Source organism: Hypanus sabinus, chromosome 8 (assembly GCF_030144855.1).
Source record: "Hypanus sabinus isolate sHypSab1 chromosome 8, sHypSab1.hap1, whole genome shotgun sequence".
NCBI lineage: Eukaryota > Metazoa > Chordata > Chondrichthyes > Myliobatiformes > Dasyatidae > Hypanus > Hypanus sabinus.
The window spans coordinates 20,105,090-20,133,079 of record NC_082713.1 but is presented as its reverse complement, the minus strand read 5'-3'; the positions used below and the strand labels follow the sequence as shown (position 1 = coordinate 20,133,079).

The 27,990-nt window shown below is 39.3% G+C and overlaps 2 protein-coding genes across 2 annotated transcripts in view; one reads left to right on the top strand and one right to left on the bottom strand.

The window, feature by feature from the left end:
• Window positions 1-40: 40 nt before the first annotated feature.
• On the bottom strand, window positions 41-21,000 carry steep1 (STING1 ER exit protein 1). The gene is made up of 7 exons (XM_059976797.1): window positions 20,787-21,000; window positions 18,693-18,810; window positions 18,157-18,198; window positions 15,943-16,081; window positions 3,943-4,032; window positions 1,498-1,590; window positions 41-323 (listed from the first exon to the last, which is right to left on the bottom strand). Exons 1-7 carry the CDS (start codon window positions 20,908-20,910, stop codon window positions 261-263), a joined length of 669 nt encoding a protein of 222 aa, XP_059832780.1. The 5' UTR covers window positions 20,911-21,000; the 3' UTR covers window positions 41-260.
• The window catches only part of rxfp2l (relaxin family peptide receptor 2, like), a 118,195-nt gene continuing 109,864 nt past the window's right edge, over window positions 19,660-27,990 (top strand). Inside the window, exon 1 of the mRNA XM_059976795.1 lies at window positions 19,660-20,434. The gene's annotated coding sequence lies outside the window, so the exon portion shown is untranslated. The remainder of the gene's footprint in view (window positions 20,435-27,990) is intronic.

Sequence of the window (27,990 nt, the reverse complement as noted above, 5' to 3'; positions counted from 1 at the left end):
ACAGGGCCAAATTAACAGGTGAAGAAAATGAATAAAAATATCAAATATGAATGTCTTTTTATACAAGTGTATTCCTAAATAATAGATCTTACAGTAGGAATGTACAAATATGTGCAACATAATCCCTTCCTCATACACAAACTTTACATTCTCCCCACCTATTCATAGTCTCTGTATTTTACATGGAAGAAAGTACATTTAATGCTGCTCAGTTGTACTCTATGTCTTGTGTCAGGAGTCCACTTTCTTGAATTCACTGTTCACTTGAACTGATTGTCAATCAAGGTTCCTTTCATCTTGGCTTTCTTAGCCTCTAGTTCCGCCTGTGAAAAAATAAATACATTTATTACACAGGAAACCTGAACCTGGCCTACAATGAAAACACCAATAGATTAATTTGGAAGTACCAAGTTCATGTTTCTTAATTCATTATTTTTACAGATCCACAATGATTTTTTTTTGTTGATTTGCATCAAAGTAACTGCGCATTAACTTCAAGACGACCTACACAGAAACATGCAGCAAGCTCAGGACTGTGGTTTATCCTTTTCCCAGTACCAGATTGATGCAATGTCTCATGTCCTGGAAATGGTGATGGCATCAAGCTGGCTGTAAACCCAATCACATTATTTAATCATTTCTGTTGCAAAATGTACAACATTTTACAAAAAACAGAACATGTTTACACAAACATTTGGGACAGAAGCTGCAAATATATAAAGAGCTTAGCATTTCTAAAATGCTATTTATTCTGAATATCTGATAGTTCACATTTAAATTAAGTATGAAATTCACTCAACAGTATCTTAGTGACATCCAATTAAAACTCAATTACACCTCATTCTACACAGCATAATATTTTCAATGGCTTTTCAAAGTACTATACAGCATTGAAATATTGCATAATACCTCAAAACTCAAAGTTAATTGTATTTTTATTCACACACTCTGTGGAGAATGAGGGCAGCTGGTTTAGTTCAGTAAAGATGTTGAACTTTGACAGATTCTTCATTACAACTGCACATTCAAGACTATTAATTTTTCAGCCATTAAAAAAAACACAAGTTGTAGGGACTTGGCTTCATTTATTTAATATGCTGAGTTTATTTTGTTGTTGGGAATGAGAAATTAATAATTTACAAAGTTCTTCTGAACGAGATCCAGGAATAAAATCCTGTATTGTCACCTTGTGACCACATTAAACTCAACTCCCAACACCTGAACTTTCTTCATTTCACTCAGGGCTGGAATGAACTTTTTTTTTAAAAAATGCACTTGCAACCAAGTCTGAGTCACAAGTCAGATTAATAAATCAATGGCGCCTGGGCAAAAAACTGCCTGTGCAACAAGAAAATTCCGGCTGGATTAAAACTTCTTTTACAAATTAATTCTGTATTCCATATTTTCTGCAACTTCTAATTGCAGAGACAGCATGCCCTGAAATTTGGAGTATAGATCTTTCACACAATGATAATGATATAATAATGCTTCACACACCAGCTCCTGCAGTCTCTTCTTGCTCATGCCTTTCCGTTCCAGTTGCTTCTCAATAACTTTGGCATTTTGGGCGTAGGAATCAGCAATCTCCCTCTGTCCAATACACAAAATACAAACAGGCAAAAATCAGGGATGATCTCTAGTCACGTCATTCACAGTGATGACTCACTGCCAGTTCACCTGCCCAAATCCACAACAAATTTACAATACATGGAATGAAACAAAAAAAAGTACTTGAAGTTCACCCTGTTACTGGATAAGTTGTACGTTAATGCATTCTCTGGATTACTGGAGGCAAGAACAATTCTCATGCAGTGTTCTCATCTCATGCCTTGACATGTATATCACCCTTGACAGAGGTCTGGATGCAGCTATATCACAGATTAGTATTGATGAATGGTACAGGGGAACCCAAGGACACAAGTTAAGCAAAATATAGTTGTATTCTCAAACATGTATACATTTACAAGAATAAAACTACTTTAGACAATAAAGACACCCCAAAGGCGGCTAAAATTGAGTTACCCAACTTTGTTGCTTTGTACACTCATTGGGTGTTTGTTCAACTTAAATGGATTGAGTTTTGCCTCCATTAACTTGTCAAGTAGTGAACTCCAGACTGCTTCTACTTGTTAGATGAAGAAAGCTTTTTCCACAAAGCTCCTCTAATCATTCCAACCATTACCATCATCCATACAACCTTTTCTGCTACAAAACGTCATCCTGTTTCAGGAAAGATATATTATCACTGGAGGCAGCTCAGAGTTTTGCTAGGATGACAAGTATGGAGGATTATCTCATATTTAATGAGGAAAGGTTGATCTTGTTGGGAGTTTGGTAGAATGTGAGACCCATTTGAAAGATATTCTTGACACGGTGAAGTCCGGAGGATATTTCCCCTTGTGAAACAGTCTTTACACCAAAAGGCAGAACTTCAGAAGGGGGGTGGAGAGAGTTGCATGCATTCAAGATACAGATGAAAAATAATTTCTTCTCTTAGAGATAATTAGACTTTGGAACTCCTTGACCCAGAAAGCTGAGACCACCAATCATTGCACATATTAAAGATTAGATAGATTTTTAATTAGCAAGCGAGTAGCAGACAGGAAAGAGGAGGAAACAAACACTCAGTGACCACTTTGTTAGATGCCTCCTGTCCCTAAGCCAATGAGTATATGTTTCTGTTCTTTTGCTGCTGTAGCCCATCCACTTCAAGGCTTGACATGTTGTGCCTTCAGAGGTGCACTTCTGCACATAACTATTGTAATGTAGTTATTTGAGTTATTATCAACTTGCTGTCAGCTTGAACTAATCTGGCCATTCTTCTCTGACCTCCCCACCAAGCTGCTTGCTTTTTTTTGTTTTACGCATCATTCTCAAAACTCTAGAGACCATTATGCCTGAAAATCCCCTCAGGAGATCATCAGTTTCTGCCATAGTCAAACCACCCCGCCTGGCACCAACAACATTCCAGGGGGTCAAAGTCACTTAGATCACATTTCTTCCCCATAGTGATGTTTTGTTTGAACAATAACTGAACCTCTTGATCACATTTGCATGCTTTTATACGTTGAGTTGCAGTCACGATAGGCTGATTAGATATTTGCATTAACAAGCTGGTGTACAGGTGTACCTAAGTGACCACTGAGTGTATAGCAGCCAGGACCTCACTGAATTGTGGCATAGACTTAAGATAAATGGCCACATCAGCTGTTCTGTTTTGTGAAGGACTTGACCAAACTTCTTATAAATAGACAGATAATTCTCCTGTCATCCTCCACTCTACCAAAGAAAACTCTAGCATAGTCAGATATTCCACATGATTAAAATTCTCTGGCCTGACAGTAAATCCTCAGCATCCCCTCTATAATGCCACGGACAGAAAAGTAAAGGGTCTACCTCTTGGTAGGGGACTGGAGCAATTTTCAAGACAACTCTGTTACAAACTTCTCAGGTCAGAGATGTGGCAAGGGTAAACAGAGGAATTCAGGATTCATAATATGATTATTTTATCCAGCCAAAGAATTGTTTATAATTAGTGAAAGTTTTAAGCTTCACAGAATGTTATTCTATTAGACTGAAGTGTTTAAGTGTTAGGTCTGTAATTTCCTGGGTTATATTTGCATTTTACCAAATCAGTAAGGTCATTTCTGATGTTATTTACAGATGGTGCACAAGGACACTCTCAAGAAAATTGGAAACAAATTGAATGGAGATGCTTTAAAATGATACAAGTTAACATCATACTTTAACTATTCATATTGCAATCCAGGAGGCATTTTAATGAACATGTTATTATAGTTTAATATATTTAAACCCTCATGGGATGTGGCTATCACTTACAATGTCAACATTGGCATTCATCCCTAACCACCCCTTGCAACTAAATACTACCTTCATGATGTCCAACTATGCAGTACTAAAATAAACATCGCTAGATCTTACCGCTTCAATCTCCTCCTCCTCTTCATCAATGGTTGAGACAGTGACAGAGCTAAATTTGCCCATATCTTTGGTCCTCTTCGTCATCATCACCTACAGGAGCAAAAACACATAAATAAATAGTAAAGGCATATTTCTGCTTGACCATTTAAAGGAACTAAACAAAGTAAAATTCTATTTCATGAAACCATATTACTATTTTTCAAGTATATAAGACTGATCATATTTACTTGAGATTTATCTTCTAACAAAACTATACTTTTTTCTTTCTATACCATGCAATCTGTCCCAAATCTATCAAAGCTGTTATTCCACAAATAACCACCAGTATGCAAGAACAGAACTAAAACAAGACTGCCCTCAGATTTGTCCTGATGAAGGGTCTCAGCCCGAAACGTCGACAGTGCTTCTCCTTATAGATGCTGCCTGGCCTACTGAATTCCACCAGCATTTTGTGTGTGTTGCCCTCAGATTTAAATTTATTTGTGTTCAGAAAATTCCTCAGTTTTCCCCAATGGCAGAATTGTATTCTGTAAACACAGATCCATGTTTTATCACTATTGTATTGACAGAGTGATTCATTCTGTAACTGAAATATAGCGTCACACATTAAGCAGCAGGAAAACAGGCTATTTAATCCTAGCAACACACACAAAATGCTGGCGGAACACAGCAGGCCAGGCAGCATCTATAGGAAGTACAGTAGACGTTTTGGGCTGAGACCTGAAACTTCGAATTGATCAGTGAGCATCCTTCTGTGTTAATTACATCTCCCAGCACTTTTCCAATGTTCTTCTGTGCCTAAACAACTTGAGTATTTATCTAGATCCTTCTTAAATGATGTCAACAACTCTCCCTGGCAGTATATTCCAGGTACTCACAACTCCCTGGGTGAAGGTGGTCCTCCTCATATCCCTTCTAAATCTCTTCCCCCGCCCCATCCTAAATCTATATCTTCCAGCCCTGATATGGAGAAACATTTCCTGCAGTCAACCCAGTCTAACTTTACACACCTTGGCCATAGTCATAGAATGTGACAGCAAAGAAATAGCCCCTTCACCTATCTAGTCAGTAATGAACTATTACCCTGCACACAGACCACAGCCCTCCATACTCCCGCCCCCATTCATGTACTTATTCAAAGTTCTCTTAAACGTTGAAATTGAATCTGCATCCACCACACAACTGGCAGCTCATTCCATGGTCTCATCACCTGAGTGAAAAAATTCCCTCTCATGTTCCCCTTAAATATTACAACTCTTTCGCCTTTCTCCCACACCCTTTAATTCCAGTCTCACGCAAAGTCAGTGGAAAAAGCCTATTCGCATTTACCCTATTTATACCCTTCATAATTTGGTATACCTCTATTAAATCTCCCCTCATTCTTTTACGGTCTATGAAATAAAGTCTCAACATATTCAACCTTTCTCAATAACTCAAGTCCACAAATCCTGGCAATATCCTCATAAATTTTCTCTGCATTCTTTCAATCTTATTGACATCTTTCCTGTTGACCGGTGACCAAAACTGCACACAATACTCCAAATTAGGCCTCACCAACAACTTCAGCATTACAATCTAACTCATATACTCAACACTTTGATTTATGAAGGCCAATGTGCCAAAAGCTTTCTTTGCAACCCCATCTACCCGACACCAATTTCAAGGAATTATGAATCTGTATTCCCAGATCCATCTGTTCTACTGCACTCAGTCCCCTACTGCTCACTGTGCAAGTCCTACCCTGTTTTGTCCTCCCAAAGTGCAACACCTCACATTTGTTTGCATAAAATTCAATCTGCCATTTTTCCAACTGGTTCAGATCCCACTGTAAGCTTTGATATTCTTCCTTGCTGACCACTACACACCCAGTCTTGGTGTCATCTGCAAATTTGCAGATCCAGTTTACCACATCATCATCCATATCACTGATGTCCATATACCTATCCAATTTTACCTTAAATGGTTATATGGTTATGGTTATACAAATGACTAATGGGCCCCCAATCCCTGAAGCACACCACTAGTCACAGGCCTCCAGTCAGAGAACCATTATCTATCACTCTCTGAAAAAGGTGCCCAATCCAATTTACTACCACATCTTGAATGCAAAGCAACTGAACCTTCCTGATCAATCACCCTTTTGTCAATTTATGTAAACAAATTGCTAAAATTTATGTAAACAAAACCCAATGCCTTGTCTTCAACTTCCCTGTTAACTTCCTTTAACAATGCTAAGTTTGGTCAGATTCGCATAAAGGCATGTTGACCATCCCTAATCAGTCCTTGCCTCTCCAAATATTTACATATTCAGTCCCTTGGAATATGTTTCAATAACTTACCCACTACTGATGTCAGGCTCACTGGCCTATAATTCCCTGGCCAAGGATGTTTTAAATACATCTGCTCGGGCCCCTACAATTACTGCACTAGCCTCCCACATGGACAAGGGAACACCTTGTTAAGCAGTGGAATTTATCCACACTAATTTGTCGCATGACAGCAAACACCTCCTCCTCTGTAATTTGCAATATGGGCTATGACCTCACAGCTGCTTTGCCTCACTTCCATTGTCCAGTTCCTGAGTAATACAGATGCAAAAAATCCATTTAATCAGAATCAGATTTAATATCACTGGCATGTCATGAAATTTGTTGCAGCAGCACAATAAAAAAACTACCCTGTGAACTATAATAAGTATATTTACAAAATACAGTAATTTAGTTGTGCAAAAGGGGGGAAATACTGAGGTAGTGTTCATGGATTCACTGTCCATTCAGAAATCTGATAGCAGAGGGAAAGAAACTGTTCCCCACCCCCAATCACTGTCGCTCCCTTCATAAATGACCATTCAGATCTTCCAGAGAAATTTTGTACCTTACTACACTCTCGTTCTAAACATATCGATAGAAGCACTTGGGACTTTCCCTCACGTGTCTACAAGAGCAACTTCATGCTTTCTTTTAGTCCATCTGATTTCCTTCTACTGTTCTTTTGTATTTCTTGTACACTGCAAATACTTCATTTGCTTCTTCCTGCTTATACCTGTCATGCAACTCTCTTTCATTCACCAGGGTTTCAATGTCTTTAAAAAAAAAAACAAGATTTTATAAACCCATTGTTCTTGGCTTTCATTCTGACAAACTCTACTCCCAATATTCGAAGGCCTCCCACTTACCAAACACACTTTTGCCAGAAAACAACCTGTCCCAATTCATACTTGCCAGATCCTTTCTGATGCCATCAAAATTGGCCTTTCTCCAATTCAGGATCTCAAACCAAGGACCAGACCTATCTTTTTCCATAATCTTCACCTACCTTGTTTCATTCCCTGGTAGATCTAGTATCACACTCTCTCTAGTTGGGATCTCTATGTACTGTAAGGAAACTTTCCTAAACACATTTGACAAACTCTATCCCATCCAGCCCTTTTATGGTATAGAGTTCCAGTCAATATGTGGAAAGTTAAAATCATCTACTATCACAACTTTGTTTCTTGCAACATGTTCTGTTGTAACCTACTCCACTCCAACCAAGACTCTGCTTCTTCAATCGCTCTTCATCTGCTCCATCCTGGTGAATCTTCTTTGAACTCTCCAGTGCTATCACATTCTTCCTATATCTTAGTTCAGAACTGCTTGCAGTATTCCAGCTGAGCTCTGACCAATGATTTAAGAAGATGGAGCATAATCTCCTTACATCTGTATTTAGTGCCCCAACTAATGAAGACTAGAGTGCAGTATGCCTTGTAGCCTACCTCCTTTGCACCTACAAGGACTTGAAGGTGCAAAAGAGATGGACCAGAAATCACTTTCTCAATACTCCTCAAGACCCTACCATTCATTGTGAAAATCCTAGACTCATTAATCCTTTGAAAATGCATAATCTCATGTCTGTCTGGATTAAATTCTATCTACCATTTTTCAGGTCACTCAAACACACCAATATCTCTCCACAGCCTAAGACTAACTTCCACATAACCAACAACTCCATTAATCTCCAACACAAGAAATTCTGCGGATGCTGGAAACCCAAAGCAAAATACACAAAATGCCAAAGGAACTCAGCAAGTTCTAACATCACTCTCTGCCTCCTATCGTCAAGCCTATTTGGTTCCGGTTTGACAACTTGCTCTGGATACCATGGGCCCTATTTTTTGAATCAGTCTCCTATAAAGGACTTTATCAAAAGCTTTACTGAAGTCCAGCTCAACACACATACAAAATGCTGGAAGAACTCAGGAAACCAGGCAGCATCTACGGAAAAGAGTAAGCAGTCAATGTTTCAGAATTTTGTGTGTGTGTTACCCATAAATTAGTTCATTTTACTGTTTTAACTCTCATCTTGCAATGAATATATTGTTTCCTAACTCTTCCAATAAAAGTGTAAATCAAAGATGCAAAACTATTTGTTGAGTGGTGCAAACAGTTATAGTCACTGAAAGGAATTGTACATTGTAGCCTGTCAGTGTGCAAGTAATTATCCATAAAGCACCGAGATACATCATACATTGATACACATCTGGAAGAGAACAGATATTTAATGCTTTAGAACAGGGGTCGGCAACCCGCGGCTCTTTCATCTCTGTGCTGCGGCTCCCTGCGGCTTTGGAAAATAAATGATGAGTATTTAATTAAAATGTATTTTATGTTAGTTTGTTAGTTTTTGAAATGTAATTCTAAATTTGAAGATAATGGTGACCTTGTACAATCTAAATAAAACGTTATGGCGACCCATTTCCTGGCACATCCGAACCGGCTCACAATTTGCCAGCGTTCCGGCTAAGGGTGATAGCCTACGGGGGTTTGTGAGTACGTGTCTTTTGGAACATCCGCGCCCACGGGGGGCAGGTTGAGAGAGGCTTAAAAGCAAGGCTGTGTAGTTCAAATAAAGTTATCTTTGACTGCAGTTTACCCATGCCGTGTCGTTATTTTAGCGCTGCGTGTAGCACACCGCTACTTGTTTTTATCGCTATTAATATACGTCACCACTGCCAATGCCTGACACCCGCCAGTGCGCGATTTCTTTTAATTTTTCGATCCAAGCTAGGCTAATGATGTAGTAACCTTCAACCCAACGTCTTTTTTTCGGAGTTCAAAATGTTTTTGTTGCATGCAGAAATGTAATTTCGTTTACTCTGCAGGAGTTCATCGATTTCATAAATGCAACACATTATAGTTTGTTTATACATAGCATAAAGGCAAAAAAAAAACATTGTATGCAGTGTTATTTCATTTTAAATGTCAAACGGGTTTTGTGGCTCCCAGTGTTTTCTGTGGGAAGCGGGTCCATATGGTTCTTTCAGTGGTAAAGGTTGCCGACCCCTACTTTAGAATGATTCGTCATCAGATAACTTGAAAGTCAAGATTACTTAATTGATGCCATGCAAACCTAACATTTTTTGAATGTACTGTATAAAATGCATGATCTAACTAGATGCACCATTAGGTCTGATGATTATTTTGTTCCTTTGTGTCAGTGCTGCTGAACTTTGACAGGATCAATGTCGTTCAGATATCTTTTAAGGCATGATTTCAGAATTAGTTTTTGAACAGTTGTTTTCAGCAGATGCCCAGAGGTCTCTTAAAGAATGAATTTACTTCAATTGACAAGAATGGGAAAACAGAAAGCCAATCAGCAAACTATGAGCTGCTTCCACCCTAACCAAATCCCCCACTGTTCTGGCCCCCAAGAACTTACGATTACTTCATTTGAAACTGCATTATAGCAGAAAACAGCGGTAACAATTTCTTTGAACACTGATTGAAGGAAAAGGAAGAAGGGAGACATAGGGGGCAAATAATAATCTGCTCTGTTTCCTATTTACTCCTTTAGAGTATTCTGTTACCAGCAGAGAAGAACGTCAGCTACAAATTAAACATCATCCAGAATCTCTGCCACAGATAAAGACATCTTGGAAGACAAGTTCAACTTGTCCCGGGATCAAATCCCCTAGGTGGGGTAGGTCAGCCAAAATGCCTTTAACTAATTTTCCCAGACAGCATTTTGACTGGGGTCACCAGAAAGTCTTCAAACTTAAGCCTTAGAAATCCCGTATCTTCTAGTATCTGAATATTCTCAAGAATGATTGAATACACTGCAGGCGGACACAAACTGCAGCCAAGAAACACCAGCTCTCCCAAAACTTTGTAGTATTTACACAATTAAATAAATATTGCTGGAGGGTGCGTGGGTAAAGGAGGGCACTGGATGTTAGAAGGAGACAAGGGCATAATGGAGAATCAGTAAAGAGACATGGATGAGGCAACAATAAATATTCTCCAGACTATTCACAAGTATGGCTGAAACTCTCAAGAGTTGTAAAAGTCTTTCCATCACGCTTGCTCCTCATCTGATTTGCTGATGGTAAGTTTGGAAAATACCAGTGATCAGTCTTCCCATACACTGTAATCATCTAGATCACCCACTCACTCAATCTGTGCAAGATAACATTTTAATCAAAAACTGCTTCAATATACAAATGTCACCCTGTTCTTTATGGAAATAAAAATCTGTCAGATGTAATTGCTAGTTTAAATAAATCACAGAAGCTGCACTCATAACTGCACTGTACTGCTCTTTTCTAGAATGGATTTATCCATTATCACCCCAGAACATACAGAACAGTTTGTAAAGTTATGATTGTCAAAAAAACTCTTTAAAATAAAAATAATTGAGATAACGATGCAGATTAAATACAAATTTAAAAATGTAAAAGGAAAAACAAAATCCTCCTAGATCGCAACAGTCCACAACTGTTGTTACATCCACTCCACGAATACATAATCAATGAACTTCAGCAATGAACCTCCCTCAAAAATGAATGAGAACAGAAGTCTTAAACTCACTTTTTTGGATCTACAAATACCGCACATTATGGTAACGTATAGAAAGAGAGAAAGATAGAAGGGCATAAGACTAAGGCAACAACAGTGCTAGAATTGAAAAAGAAATTAAGAAAAAGAGAGGGTCATGGAGGAAAGGGAGTAGGAGAGGAAAGAGAAGTGGATAAGGATGAGTGAGAAAGTGAAAATACAGACCAGACAAAACACAGCATTTGGCAGAAATTGGTATTATAATTTTTCCATTCTTTCTAATCACTGAAGTATTTTTAATAATGTTTGAATTACAGTGTAAAACATCCCAAGTTAATATTTTTTACATAAAAAAACAATTCTGAAATATTTGACCCAGTCTAGACTCTGCCTCAAAAGGAATAATTTCAAAATACAGATAAGAATTACATCCTATGAACTGACCTGCAAGTTGATTATGAGAAGCATTTATTTTTAAGAAAGTAATAACTAAATGACTAAATAGCATCTTATATGCAATAGGTCCATAAAGATGACAAGCCCTCAAAACTTTTGAAAGTTTAAGGTTTATTCTTGGATGGGGAACTCGATAGTGAACTTTCTTGTTGTGCTTTCCCCTCTGTTCCACAATAATTTCTAGATTGCTCCTAGTTCTCAAATTTCACAGAAATATTCCAACCTGTACACCCTGTCACTCTCACCAAACTGCTTCCAAACTAACATTATCCTCTACATGGTTCCAAACTAGACTAGCTGATCTTTGATATTCCATCCTATACATGTCATCACAAGAGCTCAAAATTTAACTGTCACTTTCCTATTTTGTATTCATCCCCAAGATATCATATCCCAATAAATGTAGGCAGGCCCACATTGTATGCATACAATCACTGCATCAGACCTGATCCATTGATGCTTTTTCACTTCCACCTCTACTCCCTTCACTTCTTCCTTTACATCAATCATAGTCCCTCCTCACATCATTAACCTCACTTTATTTCTCTACACTTGGTTCTGTTGCTCTCTGCACCAACTCTTCATTACCCAACAACAATATTCCCACGCCTACAGAATGCCCTCTCACATGAGCCTCCTTTTTCAGTCTTTCAAAACATCATTATGGCCAGCTTCACTCCACATTCTTACCTTTCACCGATCTCTCTGCCAGCTCATCTGCTTTGTCAAATCATGGAATTGGCCCCTCTAACCCACTGCTTTCCTAGCATTTGGTTAGCCACCACTGCCCATATCTGACTTCTTCCAGAATGCATACGTCTATTGCACATGAAAGATCGAGGCAATAGTCTGTTCTGAAACTCGGCATTAATCACCACTCACTCCCTTCAAATGTAGGGGCAAATATCTGTAATAGCCAATCAAATTATAAACAGTGCCTTTTCAGAAGGTTGGGGGAAACATCGCATTGGACTCATAAATTAGATGCAACCAGCTCCATCACAGACACAACCCTCTCAGTCACTGAGGAGATCTTCAGGAACTGGTGTATCTACAAGGTGGCATTCATCACTAAGGACCTTACATCTGTGGTATGCCCTCATCTCATGATCAGTATCATGGACCAAGTATAGGAGCTTGAAGACCCATGCTGAACAACTAAGAAATAGCTTCTTCTCCTCTGCCATTATATCTATGGCCAGTCCCCATGAACATGATCCTGTTAATCCTTTTTATTTACTCTATGTATTTTGTAATCTGTAGCAATCTTATGTTTTGCACTGTACTACTGTTGCAAAACAACAAATTTCATCTCATATGTCAGTGGTAATAAATGATTCTGAAACCAGAGGAGCTGGGAGAAACTCAGTCACAACATGCAGACTCTGGTGCTCAGCACCTGAGGTCAGGTTCGAGCCAGGGTTGCCAGACTTGTGAAGCAGCAATGCTATCTGCTATCACTGGCTTAGGTGAACTACACCAGCTAGAGTTAAGCAACATATTAATTCTAAAATGCCAACATCATTTTCAAATCCATGTATGACAATACCCCTCTCTCTCTGTGACCTCTTCCCGTAGGGTATCAGCTTACTTTGACTATTTTGGCAACCTAGGCTCTCCAAATTTAATTATTCCAACACCAACATTAACCCATTCAATTCCAAAGCTTTCAGCTCTGAGCTTTCTGAACTGCTATGCTCCATTACCTCTCTCCTCCTTGAAGTTAGTCCTCAAAATCCATCTCTAACAAGGTGTTAAATCCATCTCTTTCCCCTTTGACACTCACTGATAAATATTCTTGTACCACAGATGACATCCTATCGGGGTGCATCATGTCTTGCTGTGGCATTTACTCTGCTCATAACTGAAAACCGCAGAGAGTGGTGTACATCACAGAAACCAATCTCCACTCTACAGACTCTTGTCTACACTGTCTCAGACAAACACCCAGCATAATCAAAGACTTCACCTGCCCCAGACGTTCTCTCCTCTCCTTCCTACCATCAGGCAGAAGGACAGTTTCTATCCTAGAGACTACTGAATGGGTCTCTAGGACAATAAGATATACTCAACCTAACAATCTACCCTGTTCTGACCTTGTACCTTACTGTCCACCTATAATGCGCTCTCTCTGGAACTATAACATTATCTACACTCTTATTGTTTTACCTTGAACTACTGCAATGCATTGCTGTAATTAATTGACCTATATGAACAATTTACCAAGATCTTGATCATCTCCACTTATACCTTTATTTAATAAAATATAAAATAGTGCTTTAAAATGTTATTGTGAACACCATGCAAAGAATTGCTACATCACAGTTGCTTTAAAAAAATCTTGGCTTGGCAGCCGTCAGAAATCTAGAACTGCATCCAGAGAACTTAAGTATCTGGGGATTGTATTACAGAATAAACAAATGATTAAAGACATCCAAACTCTTCATATTTCTGAGTTAGACATTAATTTTTCTTCTTAATCAAAATAAGTCAAATTAGATAACAAATGAAGACAACACTCTTCATTTGTCATATCGCAACAGAAACTAATTGCTCCCTTGTGGTAGTGTCTGCCTTTGGAACATAAATTCTCACAACAGGACAAGAGGTTTTGCCTTCAGTAACTAACACGAGATATGTTCTGGACTATACAACATACATTGAATGGTAATATAGCTTGGCATTTGTTGTTCCCTTTCAGTTACTAGACTTAATTCTACTATATTCTAACCGCTTTCAGATTATTCCTAACTGGTCCAACTATTAAAACTCCCCTGCAGCCAACAATTAATGATATTCTTCTCAAAATACAGGTTTGCCCAAGATTTTAATTCACCCTTGTTTGTTTCTACAGCTAGTTTGTGACTACATCGTGCAAATGCCTTGAGTAATTTTTTGTCATGACTAATTAAATGCTAAAACCACTCTATGAGATGAAGAGATCTATAAGTAACAATGAGTGTGTAATTAACAAATCTCAGTCAAATCCCCAGAACATCCTGATCGTATTTTGACAGCTCTTAATCAGTTTTAAATGTTTATGATCAGAGACTTTTGTAATCAGTTCAAAAAAAGATTAAAATAAAAATTGGAATGAATAAATTTTATAACACACTTAAGTGTTAGAAAATTAATTAAATCCGAATCAGGTTTCCTATCACTGGCATATGTCATGACATTTGTTGTTTTGTGGCAGTAGTACATTACATCATAAAAGCTATAAATTACAACAAGAATACATAAAAGAAAATCATATTAAATTAGTATAAAAGGTGAGAAGATATATGGAGATAGTGTTCATGGGGTCATTGTCCATTCAGAAATTTGATGACAGAGGGGAATATGCTGTTCCTGAAACGCTGAGTGTTTCCCTTCAGGCTCCTGTATCACCTCCTTGATGGTAGCAATGGGAAGAGGACACATTCTGGCATACTCCACCTTTTCTGCCTTTGAAAGACTCAGTTGTCATAGCTTTGCAAAGAATCATGAAGCCATCGACCTGCAGCACTGGTTAGAAATGGCGGGATAGCCATTTTGCCATGAAGCAAAGTACACAGCAGTCCCTGATGTCCTTCCAGTACAGCAACCTTGCTCTGAAGTCTTCAATTACATTTTTCAGAGATGGTACATTCGCCAGCAGGATAGTCAGGAGAGGGAATCTAAAGCCACTACATTTCAATCATACTTCCAGACCGGCACACCATCCCTGCTTCTGTTATCTTAAAGCAGAACTGCACTTGTGACCCAATTCTGCCTTCCAAGGTTCATTGATTTTGAGTATCAATTGATTTTTTTTAATGTCTTAAAATAATGATGCTTAACTATGACTGTGGAGCACACAAACAGTCGCCCCCTTAATGGTGCCATTTAAACTCTGAAAAGTCATCATAAAATCTTAAAGATTTAAAAATTATTAAGATTACCAAAATAAAAACCGACTTTGCTGATTTCATTTTATCAAGCTCATGAAGCATATTTAAATGAAGTGCTCAACTCCAGTACGCTGTACTCTACCCTGGACTTACTGAAGAGTTCAACAACGTAGCCAGAGGACAGTCATCCAATCCACAGTTTGCTCCTGATTTTCACATTCTGGCATAGGTATAGAAGTCACGAAAAAGCTAACCCGGTCACCACTGTAGCTAGCCACCAATAAGCTGGAGGAAAAAATTGGCAAGATCTGGTCTTGTGACCTGAGATGCTAACTGTTTCATTCTTCAGATCCTATTCATTGTGCATAGTAAAACAAAAAAAAAACATTTTTATCTTAACCAAGTATGCAGGAAAAATCCTCCTCAAGTCCATAAAGAGCTACATTTCCAGTTATCCGTATGTGCAGCAGGGAAATTGTTAATTTGATTATTCCCTACTTCCATTCTTTCAAAAACATCCCCAACCTGAGTAGATTACAGGAAAAATTATGAGCAAGTTAGTGGCATGTTATATTTGATAAACATACTTTAGCAAGGTCAGTCACTTAAGACATACTACAGTAAACGAAATAAACAACTATCCATGATTATTTTCTGTATGTTTCAGTTTTTCATACCAGTTTCACCTCAAAAAGAATGTTCACTGCTTAATCTAATTGCCCTGTTCACACAAACAATGATCCTTTATGCGGCCTTCATTAAGTTGTCATGTAGTGCTCAAAATATTATGAGGTGGTCTTGAACTGCTTGATAAATAAATCTGAGCAAACTGCAGGATGTACATAAATATTCAATCTCACCTTCTTTGGAGGCTCCTGTTTCTGACTATATATACTTGTGGTACCAAACCCTTGGCCAAACTTCACCAAAGCACCATCCACGATGAAAGTAACTGGAGTGTTCTTCTGTTGGTGCTGATAAAATAGGAGTAAGCCACATCTACAAAAGGTACAAAGTCAATAGACATCTTTTCCTACAAAATATACACACATCTGGATATTTTGATAAGGACAGTGGATTGGGTTTGTTAAAACACACCTTACTCCCATATAAACTGGACATACTGTATTAAGATGAATGAACACCAAAACTCAAATATTCCAAAGACTATTTGAAAATTTACATTCAAATTCTACCAGTAGCCCCAGACTATGAATGCAATAAACATAGTTTAAAGAAATGAGGTTTGCAGTGCACAAGGAAATATAAATGGGACAAGAGAATGGAAGGCAAAATACTGATAAACAAATTCAAATGCCAAAATATTTTTGAAAGTTTTACTACAAATCTAATTAACTTTTATCATTTTAGTTAAATGAAAATACAAGTAAAATTCTGAAATGTTGCATTTTGTCAATTATACAACTAGTTCTAAAATTCAAATGAAACCAAAAGATTTTACAGATTTCATATCCATGCCGTCACTTTTGATACAAGGGATAAATCCCTTCTGCATCTCCTCTAAGTTAAATAACTGGATTACACGGCAATTTGTTTGAATTATACCAGGCATTACTTTGAACAGGATATTACTTGTAGTGACATACCAAAGCAATGGGCAACACGGTTTTGGGCAATTGCTGAAATTATAATAATAAGCGGTCAGAATGCATCATAATGTACTGTGGAGAGGAGATGCTGGAGGTAGTGTAATGCAGGGTTCATGCTCAGTTGGGGGCTGACATCTCCTATTAGCGCTACTTTCTGGTGTTCGACAGGTAGATTGACAAGTTGGATTGCGTGCATGCATTCAGCTGTGAACTGCCAAGAACAGTACCATCAATTTGCAAGACATGACACTCAGAGATTTGGAAAATATATTATTTATTTGTATAGCTGTATTTTTGCTTGCTATCTTGAACATGTTGTGTATATTTCACACCTTGGCCCCAGAGGAACACTTTTGTTTGACTGTATTCACGTATGGTTGAATGACAACTAAATTTGAACTCATGTAACTTCTATAATTTACATTTTACAAAGTGAATGCTTAATTATAAGAAATGATTCCAACACCCAATTTTAACCATTATCCAACATAGGGCTGCATAGTATAATCTCTCAGACAACATTGAATGCTTCGAAATGCAATTCTCCTCCAAAGCATCTTCAGTGAACTGACAGACATTTAAATGGTCATGTTGCTCAAACATAGCTTGAGCAACATATTTCATGCACTGTTTATAAAATCCCTTCTGAATCCATAGGTCATGCTACTAATCACCAGTCTTCTCATGTGATGTTCAATTGTGTTCTTACTTGTAAAAATTATGTTCAAGATAAAAATTATTTGTTTCTCTTGTGAATACCACCTATATGTTGCTCTCTAGGTGCTCGTGCTGCTGCAAGTTTTTCAGTGTAGCTATGCAGACATGTACTTGAACATATAAAAATAAATTGAAATTTGACATGACTGTGAATTACAGTTTAAAAATAAAAAGATAAGAGGATACAATATTGGCATAGCATTAGAGTAGAGGTACCCAACATTTTTTATGCATGGACCCCTACTATTATGTGAGGGACAATGGACCCCAGGTTGGGAAACCCTGCAAACCAACAGCATTCAAAAATGAATAAAAATTACATAAGCTAGAAATAAAGTGTTATTCACTGACCACTTTTTTTTTTAAAGTCTGCATTGTTCAATCTCTCACAGTCCCTTTTGTCTTTCTGCTCATCCACTCTTTCTCTTCGACCTAAAACTTGTTTGATTTCTAACTTTTCCTGGCTTTTATGGAAGATCAATCTGAAAAATGAACTACATTCCCCCTAGATGAATGGTTGAACTGCATGAACAGTTGAGTATTTTTACAAGTTCCTAGCTCTATCTACCATGCAACTGCAGGAACACCATCACAAATGAAGCAGTAGTTAATAACAAAAGATCACATTCATTACTCTCCTGCACTTTCAGCTCAGCTTAATCTACAATTACATTTAGTCTTGACAGTCTATATGTAAAACTCCAGGAGATAAATTAATGCAGTAAAGTTATAAATGCAAGTACTTACTTTCCACATTTTTTTCTAAATTGCTTCTCGATCCCTTGCGGCCTACAAATGGGGGGGGGGGGGGCGGGGAGAAAAAATATCGATGATCATTTTAAATAATTACCATCATTGAAATGAATTTCACATGCGAATTTTTAAATTTAATCCACTCTGCTCGATGAACATAATTGATGAGGTGAACATTATTCCTGCAACTGAATTACACATTGCTATTCTTCATGGTTTTCTCTTCCTCATTCATTGTTACCCAAGAATTTTTTCTTACCATCTCCTGCCCACAATCATGCAGTTTTCATCCTTAAAACCTCTAATACAGAGGTTTCCAACCTTTTTTATGCCATGGATCAATACTATTAAGCAAAGAGTCCGTGGACCCCCCGGTTGGGAACCCCTGCTCTAATATATCAGTTCAACTTCAAAATTGGTAAGTGAAACCATCACTTTGTATATGAACTGTAATTCTGTATTTTATGAGTTAGTGAATAGATTGACTAAAAGCTGAGGCAAACAATATCGTTTGAATGCTTCTATCTTACCTTCGCAGGTAAATGCTCTCATCTTCCTCAACATTACAGAATTTATGAGCATGTTTGGATGCATCGATAACACGGGCTCTATCCTGCGGTCTCATGGGCAGCTTCTCCAAGTGGCAATCTGAACAAGCAAATGGAAGAAAATTACACAGCACAGTCAGCATGTCCTGGACTGCTCAGTGAACTGTGCCAAATTAACCCATATAGGCAAGGAATTTCCACAGGATGATCTAACTGAAAATGCATTAGATCCAATTTACCTTCGTGCCAAGCAGGTTTGAAAACTAAATTGAGTTCCTATTTTGTCCACAACCAAAAAGCCTCCCAACGTTTATCATTAAGATTTGTATCTAAAACGTAACTCAAAGGTGGTATACAGGAAACGTGAGAAAACCTGCAGATGCTGGAAATCCAGGCAACACAGACAAAATGCTTTAAAAACAAATAGGAGTACTCATAGAATTCTCACAGGTGTGTTCAAACTTCACTCAGTGCAATCAAAATGTTGCCTCTGAAAATCTTTCCAATTCATCTCAATGGTTCATACAATTTCTTTGGGGAGTAGAAAGTTACAAATAACAGTTATTGCAATAATCAGTAGCATAGTAGAGAGCATACACTTTATAGTGCCAGTGACCCTGGGTCAATTCCCACCGCTGTCTGTAAGGAGCTTGTATGTTCTCCCCGTGACCACGTGAGTTCTCTCTGGGCACTCCAGTTCCCTCCCACAGTCCAAAGATGTACTGATTGTTAGGTTAATTGGTCATCATAAATTATCTCATGATTAGGTGAGGGTTGATAGGCAGTGAGTTTGAAGGGCCAGCAGGGACTATTCCACACTGTATCTCAATAGATAATTTATCACAGTTCATCTGAGGTAATATTTAAGTTAAAAACAGTAAACACATTAGGCAGAGGTACTAACTAAGATGCGAAATAATTCAAAGTATAAAAGCAAAATTAGCACCTTAGCAACACAAATCATATTGGTGGTGGAGGGAGAAAAATCTGAGGTAACAATAGCAACATCTTCAGTAAAATTGGAGAAGCTGCATTTTCATTCCCACCCATACTGCCAAACTTACAATCTAGGCTCCCCCACCAAATAAAACACCCACTCAAAACCTGTTTCAATAAGATACCCCTCACTCTTCCAGATTTTCCAATAAGGTGGCCTTTGAACTGCTTCTCTATTTAATCCCCTTCTCATACCACTAAGACTGGCACGTATATTTGTGGAATCATTTTCATTCTGCATGCCAATCCTCTTTCCCTTCATCTAACCATCGATAGTTAATACTTTGTCATAAATGAATAAAATCACCAAACTTAACAGATCTCGTTTTGTTTTAAGGTAATGAACAGATTGCATCTCAGCAAAAAAAAACTGTAGGTCAGACAGCATCTGCAGAGGAAAATATTTCAAGTTAGGACTGCTCACTGGGACTGACCACTTTTTTACAGCATTGGTTACCTCACTGTCCTTTACCCTCTAGTTGTTACATCTTATTCTGTACTTTGTTATGGTTTTGCCTTGTCCTACTCCAATGTGGTAATTTCATCTGTATGAACCGTATGCAAGACAGGTTTTTCACGCTACCTCGGTACATGTGATAATAACAAACCACTTCCAAATCCCACAACACCCCCACACACACAACCCTAAAGGTGAGTGCGTGGAATGGGCTGCCGGCAACGGTGGTGGAGGCGGATATGAAAGGGTCCTTTAAGAGTCTTCAGGACAGGTACATGGAGCTTAGTAAAATATAGGGTTTATAGGTGAGCCTAGTAATTTCTAAGGTGGGACATGTTTGGCACAACTTTGTGGGTCGAAGGGCCTGTATTGTGCTGTAGGTTTTCTATGTTTCTAAAGAAGCTGACTGACCCTCTGAGTCCCTCCAGCAAATTGTTCGCTGCCCCAGATTCCAGCATCCACAGTCTCGTGTCTTCACTTACACGACATTTAGCGTATCATATTAACAGCAAAAGCCTCAATCTTATGAACGGTATATTCTCCTGCCCGCCACGCTCAGCCGTCCCAACGCAATACTCGAGGCCGAGGCTTCGGGGCCTACACGGACTCCAGCACATACGTACCAAGGACCAGCACCATCTGTCCACACAGACAGTAGTAAACATGTAACGGCTTCTCGCCATCGTCGTACTCCTCGCGGTCCCGGGTGTCGGAGCACACCACGCTGCGTGACACCACCTTCGGCATCCTTCCCCTTTCGCCGTCGGCCCGTTACCTGAATAGAACCTATTCTCCAGCCGCCATGTTGGACCGCGAGCCGCAGAGCATTGTGGGATCTCAACCCGTTGCTTTCTGTGAACTCTGGTATCACAGAGCCATGGTTTCTAATATCGTGTCCACAAACCTTATCTAAAGAGCGAAATTTATTTAGCATCTTTCACAACACTCAAAAAGAGTTCACACGCATAGAATTATATTAGAAGACACTACAATGCTGAACACTTGTGGAATATTTTTTTAATTGCTGGGGGATCTCAGCAGATCGAGCAGCATCTGTGATTGTCAAAGTTTTGGGTCAGAAGCCTGTATCAATACTGCAGTTACAGTATTTCATGAAATGCTTCAAGGTACGACAACATACCAGCTATCTTATACTGCTATGCTCAGTTTTTAACAGGAACTATTTGAAATTAAACATAGTTCAAAGTCCAAAGTAAACTTCTTATCAAAGTACGGATATGTCACATATACTACCCTGAGATTAATTGTATTACAAGCAATCGCAGTAGAACAAATAAATACAATAGAATTAGAGAAAATCTACACACACAAAGACTGACAACCAATGTGCAAAAGACAAAGTATGCAAATATAATAAATAAATAAATTAATTAATCAATCAACAGAACTGAAAACATGAGTTGAAGAGTTCTTGAAACTCTGTGGTCAATAGATTGTGGAATCACTTCAGAGTTGAGGTGAGTGAAGTTATCCATGCTCTGACCTGACTCAGAAGGATTAAAAGATATTGGAATAATGGTCTGGATCTGAAACAGGAAACTAAAGATGTGGATTTAAAAACGCAAACATGAGGAAATCTGCAGATGCTCAATTTCAAGCAACACACACAAAATGCTGGTGGAACACAGCAGGCCAGGCAGCATCTATAGGGAGAAGCATAGTTGACGTTTTGGGCCGAGACCCTTCGTCATTTTCAGTGGACAACACCGATGTAATGCTAAGTGGGGGCTGTATTTTAATTGCTAATTGCAGATACAGCCTTTTGGACAGAGTGTTAGTGGTATAATTGATTTGTACTTAAAAGGTCTTTTGGCATTTTGAGGTAAATATGTGGAATGGCAACATGCAAATATTGGCAGAACTCAGCAGGCCAGACAGCATCTATGGGAGGAGGTAGTGACGACGTTTCAGGCCGAAACCCTCCATCAGGAGTGAAATAACATGGGATGGTCGAGGGGGAGTGAAATAGAGAGCTGGGAAGTGATAGGCTGAAGGGAAATGGGCTAGCTGGAAGGTGGAGAATTATGGGAAATAAAAGAGAAAGGAAGGTAGGGCTGGGGGGAGATTATAGTGAAGGGTGAAAAGAAAGAGAAAGAGAGCCAGACTAAAATTATAGATAGGGATGGGGTAAGGGGGGCAGGGGTATCAACGGAGATCTGTGAGTTGAATGTTCATGCCGGCAGGTAGGAGGCTACATAGGCGGGAGATAAGGTATTGCTCCATCGACCTGCGTGTGGCCTCATCTTGACAGTAGAGGAGGCCATGGACAGACATATTGGAGTGGGAGTGGGTCTGTGGAATTGAAGTGTGTGGCCACAGAGAGATCCTGCCACTGCTGGAGGGCTGAGCGCCGGTGTTCAGCGAAACGGTCTCCCAGTCTGCGCCATTCTGCAAACGGAAGAATTCTGCAAACAAGACTGTATCCGGTGCTCCCGATGTGGCCATTTATACATTGGGGAGACCCACCACAGACTGGGAGACCGTTTCGCCAAACACCAGTGCTCAGTCCTCCACCCCCCACCTTTTAAGTCTACTTCCCAGCTTTTTTCTCCAGTCCTGCTGTAGGGTTTCAGCCCAGAACGTCAACTGTACTCTTTTCCTTAGATGCTGTCTAGCCTGCTGAGCTCCTCCAGCATTGTGTATGTGTTGCTTGGATTTCAAAAGTTCAAAGGTCAAATTTAATGTCAGAGAAGCGTTTTCAGCATCTGTAGATTTTCTCTTGTTTGTGATTGGTTCACAATCCTTTGTAGGGTCTTGTGGTCAGAAGCCTTGCAATTCCCATACAAGATGAAAAGTATAAATTGTTTAATTCATATTACTACTAAATTGCCTATCATTCACTTGAGACCCCAAGATCTTAAGGGAATCTACGAACAGAGGGCACAGCCTCAGATTAGAGGGATGTCCATTTACAAAAGAGATGACTAGGAATTTCTCTAGCTAGGGAGTGGTGTATCTGCGGAATTCGGCTGTGGAGGCTATCTTTGGGTATATTTAAGGCAGAGGTTGATAGATTCTTGATTAGTCAGGGCATGAAAGGTTATGGAGAGAAGGCAGGAGATTGGACTGAGGGAGAAATGGATCAGCCATGATGAAATGGCAGAACAGACTTGATGGGCCAAATGGCCTACTTCTGCTCCAATATCTTATGGTTTAATTCAGCAAGCCAGGCAGGCAGTTTCTATGGGAGGAATAAATAGTAAACATTTTAAGCAGAGACCCATCTTCAGGACTGGAAAGGAAAGGGGAAGAAGCTAGAATAAGAAGATGCGGGGTGTGGGTGTGGAGGGGTAGGATTACAAACTGGTAGGTGAAACCAGATGAGGGGAAGGTGGGTGGTGGGGGAAGGGGAATAAAGTGAGAAGCAGGGAGGTGATAGGTGAAAGGACTGAAGGGCTGAAGAAGCAGAAATCTGACAGGAGAGGGAAGTGAATCATCGGAGAAAAGGAAGTAAGAGTGGCAGCAGAAGGAGGTGATGGGCAGATGAGGAGAAAGAGGAGGGGGCAGAAATTACTAGAAGTTTGAGAAATCATTTATCATGCCGTCAGGTTGGTGGCTGCCCGGACAGAATATGAAGTGTTGCTGCTCTAAACTGAGAGTGGCTTCATCATGGCAGTAGTGAAGGCCCTGGTCCAACATGTTGGAATGGGAATGGGAAGTGGAATTAAAAAGAGTGCCAGGAATGGAGGACAGCTCGATAATGCTCAACATAAGTATATATTACCACATACAGTACCATCTTGGGATTCATTTTCTTGCAGGCATATAGAGGAAAACATACATAGAATTTTACAAAAAAACTATACATAGACAGGCTGCAACTAATGTGCAAAAGGAGACAAGCTGTGAAATAAAAATACTGAGAATATGAGTTGTAAGAGCCCTTCAAAGTGAGTCTCTGGGTTATAAAATACCAGCATCCGTGATAGAGGCACTTGCCTCTGCTAGCCTGCAGGTCATCCTTGGGCAAGGTGACACACCTGTTCAACCCCTGATCAGGGTCACGTGACACCACGGGAGCAGGTGGTGGATGGTCTTATGAGCAGCAGGTACACATTAAAACTCTGAGTTATTAATGGCTCAGTGACCCGATTTGTAAAGAAACTGCCCTGAAGTAGGGAATGGCAAGCCACTTCTGTAGAAAATTATCAAGACCATGATGGCCCATGTCATCCAACACGGCACACAATGATGATGATGATGTTAGACAGGGTTTTCCACTAAGGTTTGGTGAGAGCAGAACTAGAGGTAATGGGTTAAGGGTGAAAGGCTTAAAGGGAATATGAGCAGGAACTTCTTCACTCAGGGTGGTGAAAGTGCGGAACGAGCTGCCAGCAGAAGTGGTGGATGCGGGTTGGATTTCAACATTTAAGAGAAGTTTGGATTGGTCCACAGAAGGGAGGGGTACGGAGATCTATGATTCTATGAGATCCCTCAACTTAGGACCCTAACCTGTGGATCTGTTTAAAAAGACTGGGACGGCTGCCAAAACAAATCACATATTGGTAAATGAATGATAAAAATGCAATACTACAGGAGAAGCACCTTCCAATATGATAACAGTAGTAACTTTGATTTCACAAACACAAAGAGAATCTGCAGGTGCTGGAAATCCAAAGCAACGCACACACAATTTTGATTTCCTCATTTCTAATATATGCTTCTGTGAGGAGTTTCATGGAATCCCCTGGTGTCCTGCAACAATGAAGTCAGCAAACTCACTGAGCAACCAGTCGCTTTGAATAATTCACAGACAACAAATGAGGAAGTAAAAAGCACATTGTTGTTTAATCAATTGAAGAGCATTGAGTTTGGAAAGCTATCAACTAGGCTATAACAATTGTCCATTTTAAATATTTGATTGATTCTATTTCTGTTAATCAAAAATAGGTTCTAGCTCAATGTAAGTTAGTAATCTACCCCAGGGAGCTTCTTAGCTTTATGGAGACCAGCGATTTTTGGACCAATCCAAGGATTCCCTTCATTGAACCCTTTTATCTTCTGGGCTGGATTTTGACACAAGTCTTGACTAAGGGATAGAAATCTCCTATCCCTGATGATTGTTTGGTCTTACCAAGAAACTAATTTCTGCAATTTCAACATAGTTTTCCTTTGGGAATGGCCTTCGAAGTAGAACAGCGTAACACACACAAAATGCTGTGAGCTATCCAGCAGATCAAGCAGCATCTATGTTGAATTTTTATTCCTCTCCATAGATGCTGCCTGACTCTGTGGTGTGTGTGTGTGTGTGTGTGTGTTTTACTCTGGATTTCCAGCATCTGCAGAATCTTTTTTGTTTACATTAGAGGTAAAACAGGGATGAGTTGTGTGGAGGAAAACCCAAATTAATATTTTGAGAGTGTACACTGGAGTTTGGATGAAGGTTTAATCATGAAATAAGAGCTATATTGATGAAAGACAATTCAGATCAGAACACTAAATAGACGCTAAATTATAGAAATAATAGAGAATGCATTCTGGTACATTAGCAGCCGCCTTCCCCTCCATCCCCCAAAACAAATCCTCCGAGTCCTGAGATGGAAATGATTTTAATTCATATCAGCAACACCATTTGATAAATGAAGAAAAGTAATTCAGCTCCTTGAATAAATATGGAAATGTCACAGTGATTTGGCAAAGTTTCATTTTGATAGAGAAAATAATAATAATCAGCCATAAATTAACTGTACTTGCATTTAAGTCTGCTTGTGACATTTGAAGTGCTCTGTACACACTAATTTGGATTTTGTGGTTTGTGGTGAAATAATGTCCTTGAAGAAAGCTGCCTACAAAGATCCATTGATTATAATGTCCTCATTTCCAACATCTGCTCTTTTGAAGAGTTCAGGGAAAACCCTGGTGTCCAGAAATATTGAAGTTGTCTGTTATTTATTCATGCATATTTTGACCCTTATGGGTTGCTGTCAAGCTTCCCTTGTGTGTTATGTACTGAACATATTGTGAGAGGACATTCTGGGTAGATGACTTATAAGTGAAATAAAAACAGCAGAACATTGGTTCCTCACCCCTTTGTCTCTCGTGTGTGTTACTCATGGCCATTCAGCTTCCAAGTACCACAAACTTGCTGAATCGTATAGAGGCATTCTCATGGAGAACAAATAAGGAAGTAAAAAGCACAATGTCTAACAAGTTCTTTAAAAGTTAGGACTTAGCACAAGATAAAGTATGGCAAAAACTCATCATTTTAGAGGCTGAAATTTCACAGCGAGCAATAAATAATTATTGTAATATCTGTTATATTTTGAAATTATATCTGAGGAAATTACAATCCACATATATAAAATTACTTTTTTAGGGCCAGAATTGCCAAGCAAAAGTGATGGATTACTATGTTATTAAAATTCAAATCCAGCCGGGTCCCAACCTGGGCAGCAGCAGTATGTGTGCGGAAGGAAGGTCTGGTAATCTACTTCTGTATCTTGCCATGAAAACCCTATGGACCCCATGGTCCATGAGGTCACGAAGAGTCGGACTTGGCTTAACAGTTGAACAACAATGTCTTATACAACTTCAACATAACATTCCTACTCCTGTACTCAATACTTTGATTTACGAAGGCCAAAGTGCCAAAATCTCTCTTTATGACCCTATCTACCTGTGACGCCACTTTCATGGAATTATGGATCTGTATTCCCAAATTCCTCTGTTTGAACATACTCCTCAGTGCCCTACCACTCACCGTGTAAATCCTACCTTGGTTTGTCATCCCAAAGTGCAACAAAGTGGTTGCCACAGTAGCATAGCAGATAGCATGATGCTACTATAGCTCAGGGCGTTCCGGAGTTAAGGGTTCAGAGTTCAATTCTGGCGCTGTTCTCTGAGGAGTCAGTACAACCTCTCTGTGTAATGCGTTGGTTTTCCCCCGAAGCTCCAGTTTCTTCCCACAGTCCAAAGATGTACCAGGTAGGTTAAATTGTCACTGTAAATTGAAGCATGATTAAGTGAGGGTTAATCAGAGTTGACTAAGGGAGGCTTGGCTCGAAGGGCAAGGAGGGCCTAGTCTGCAGTGTATCACTAAATAAATCACTTTTAGAAGGGTCCACTTTTATTGCAACCAAAGAGGGCAAATTCATTTAAGTGTTATTTTACAAGAAATATTCAGCTGCAGCCACCTACCGCATGGTAGTGTAGCAGTTAGCATAGCACTTTGCAGCGCCAGTGACCCGGGTTCTATTCCCGCTGCTGTCTGTAAGGAGTTTGTATGTTCCCCGCATGCTGGCATGAGTTTTCTCCGGATGCCCCTGTTTTCTCCCGCATTCCAGAGATGTACAAGTTAGCATTGAGTAAGCACAGGTGTGCTATGTTGGTGTCACAAGCAAGGCGACACTGGCGGGATGCCACCCTGGCACATCTTCCAACCGTGTTGGCCATTGACACTAACGACCAACGATGCTTTGATGCATGTGCAACAAATAAAGCTAATCTTTATTATCCTTATTTTGTTAACTCCACTTTCATGCTTTTCTCTCTTCTGCCAAGCTTTCCACATTATTTATTTGTTTATCTATCTATCGATCGATTGAGATACAGCCCTTTGAGCCATGCCGCCCAGCAACCCCAAATTTAACATTAATCGCAGGTCAATTTACGATGACCAATTAATCAGACAAACGGACTGTGGGAGGAAACCGGAGCACTCGGAGGAAACCCATGAAGTCACGGGAGAATGTTGTAATTTGCCTCTCATTCAAAATCATGTTGTCTGTATCCTCACTCTTGCAAAATGTTTGATCAAAGAATCTTCTTTCCCCAGTACAAGTTGGCAATATTTTGTCCCGCTAATGC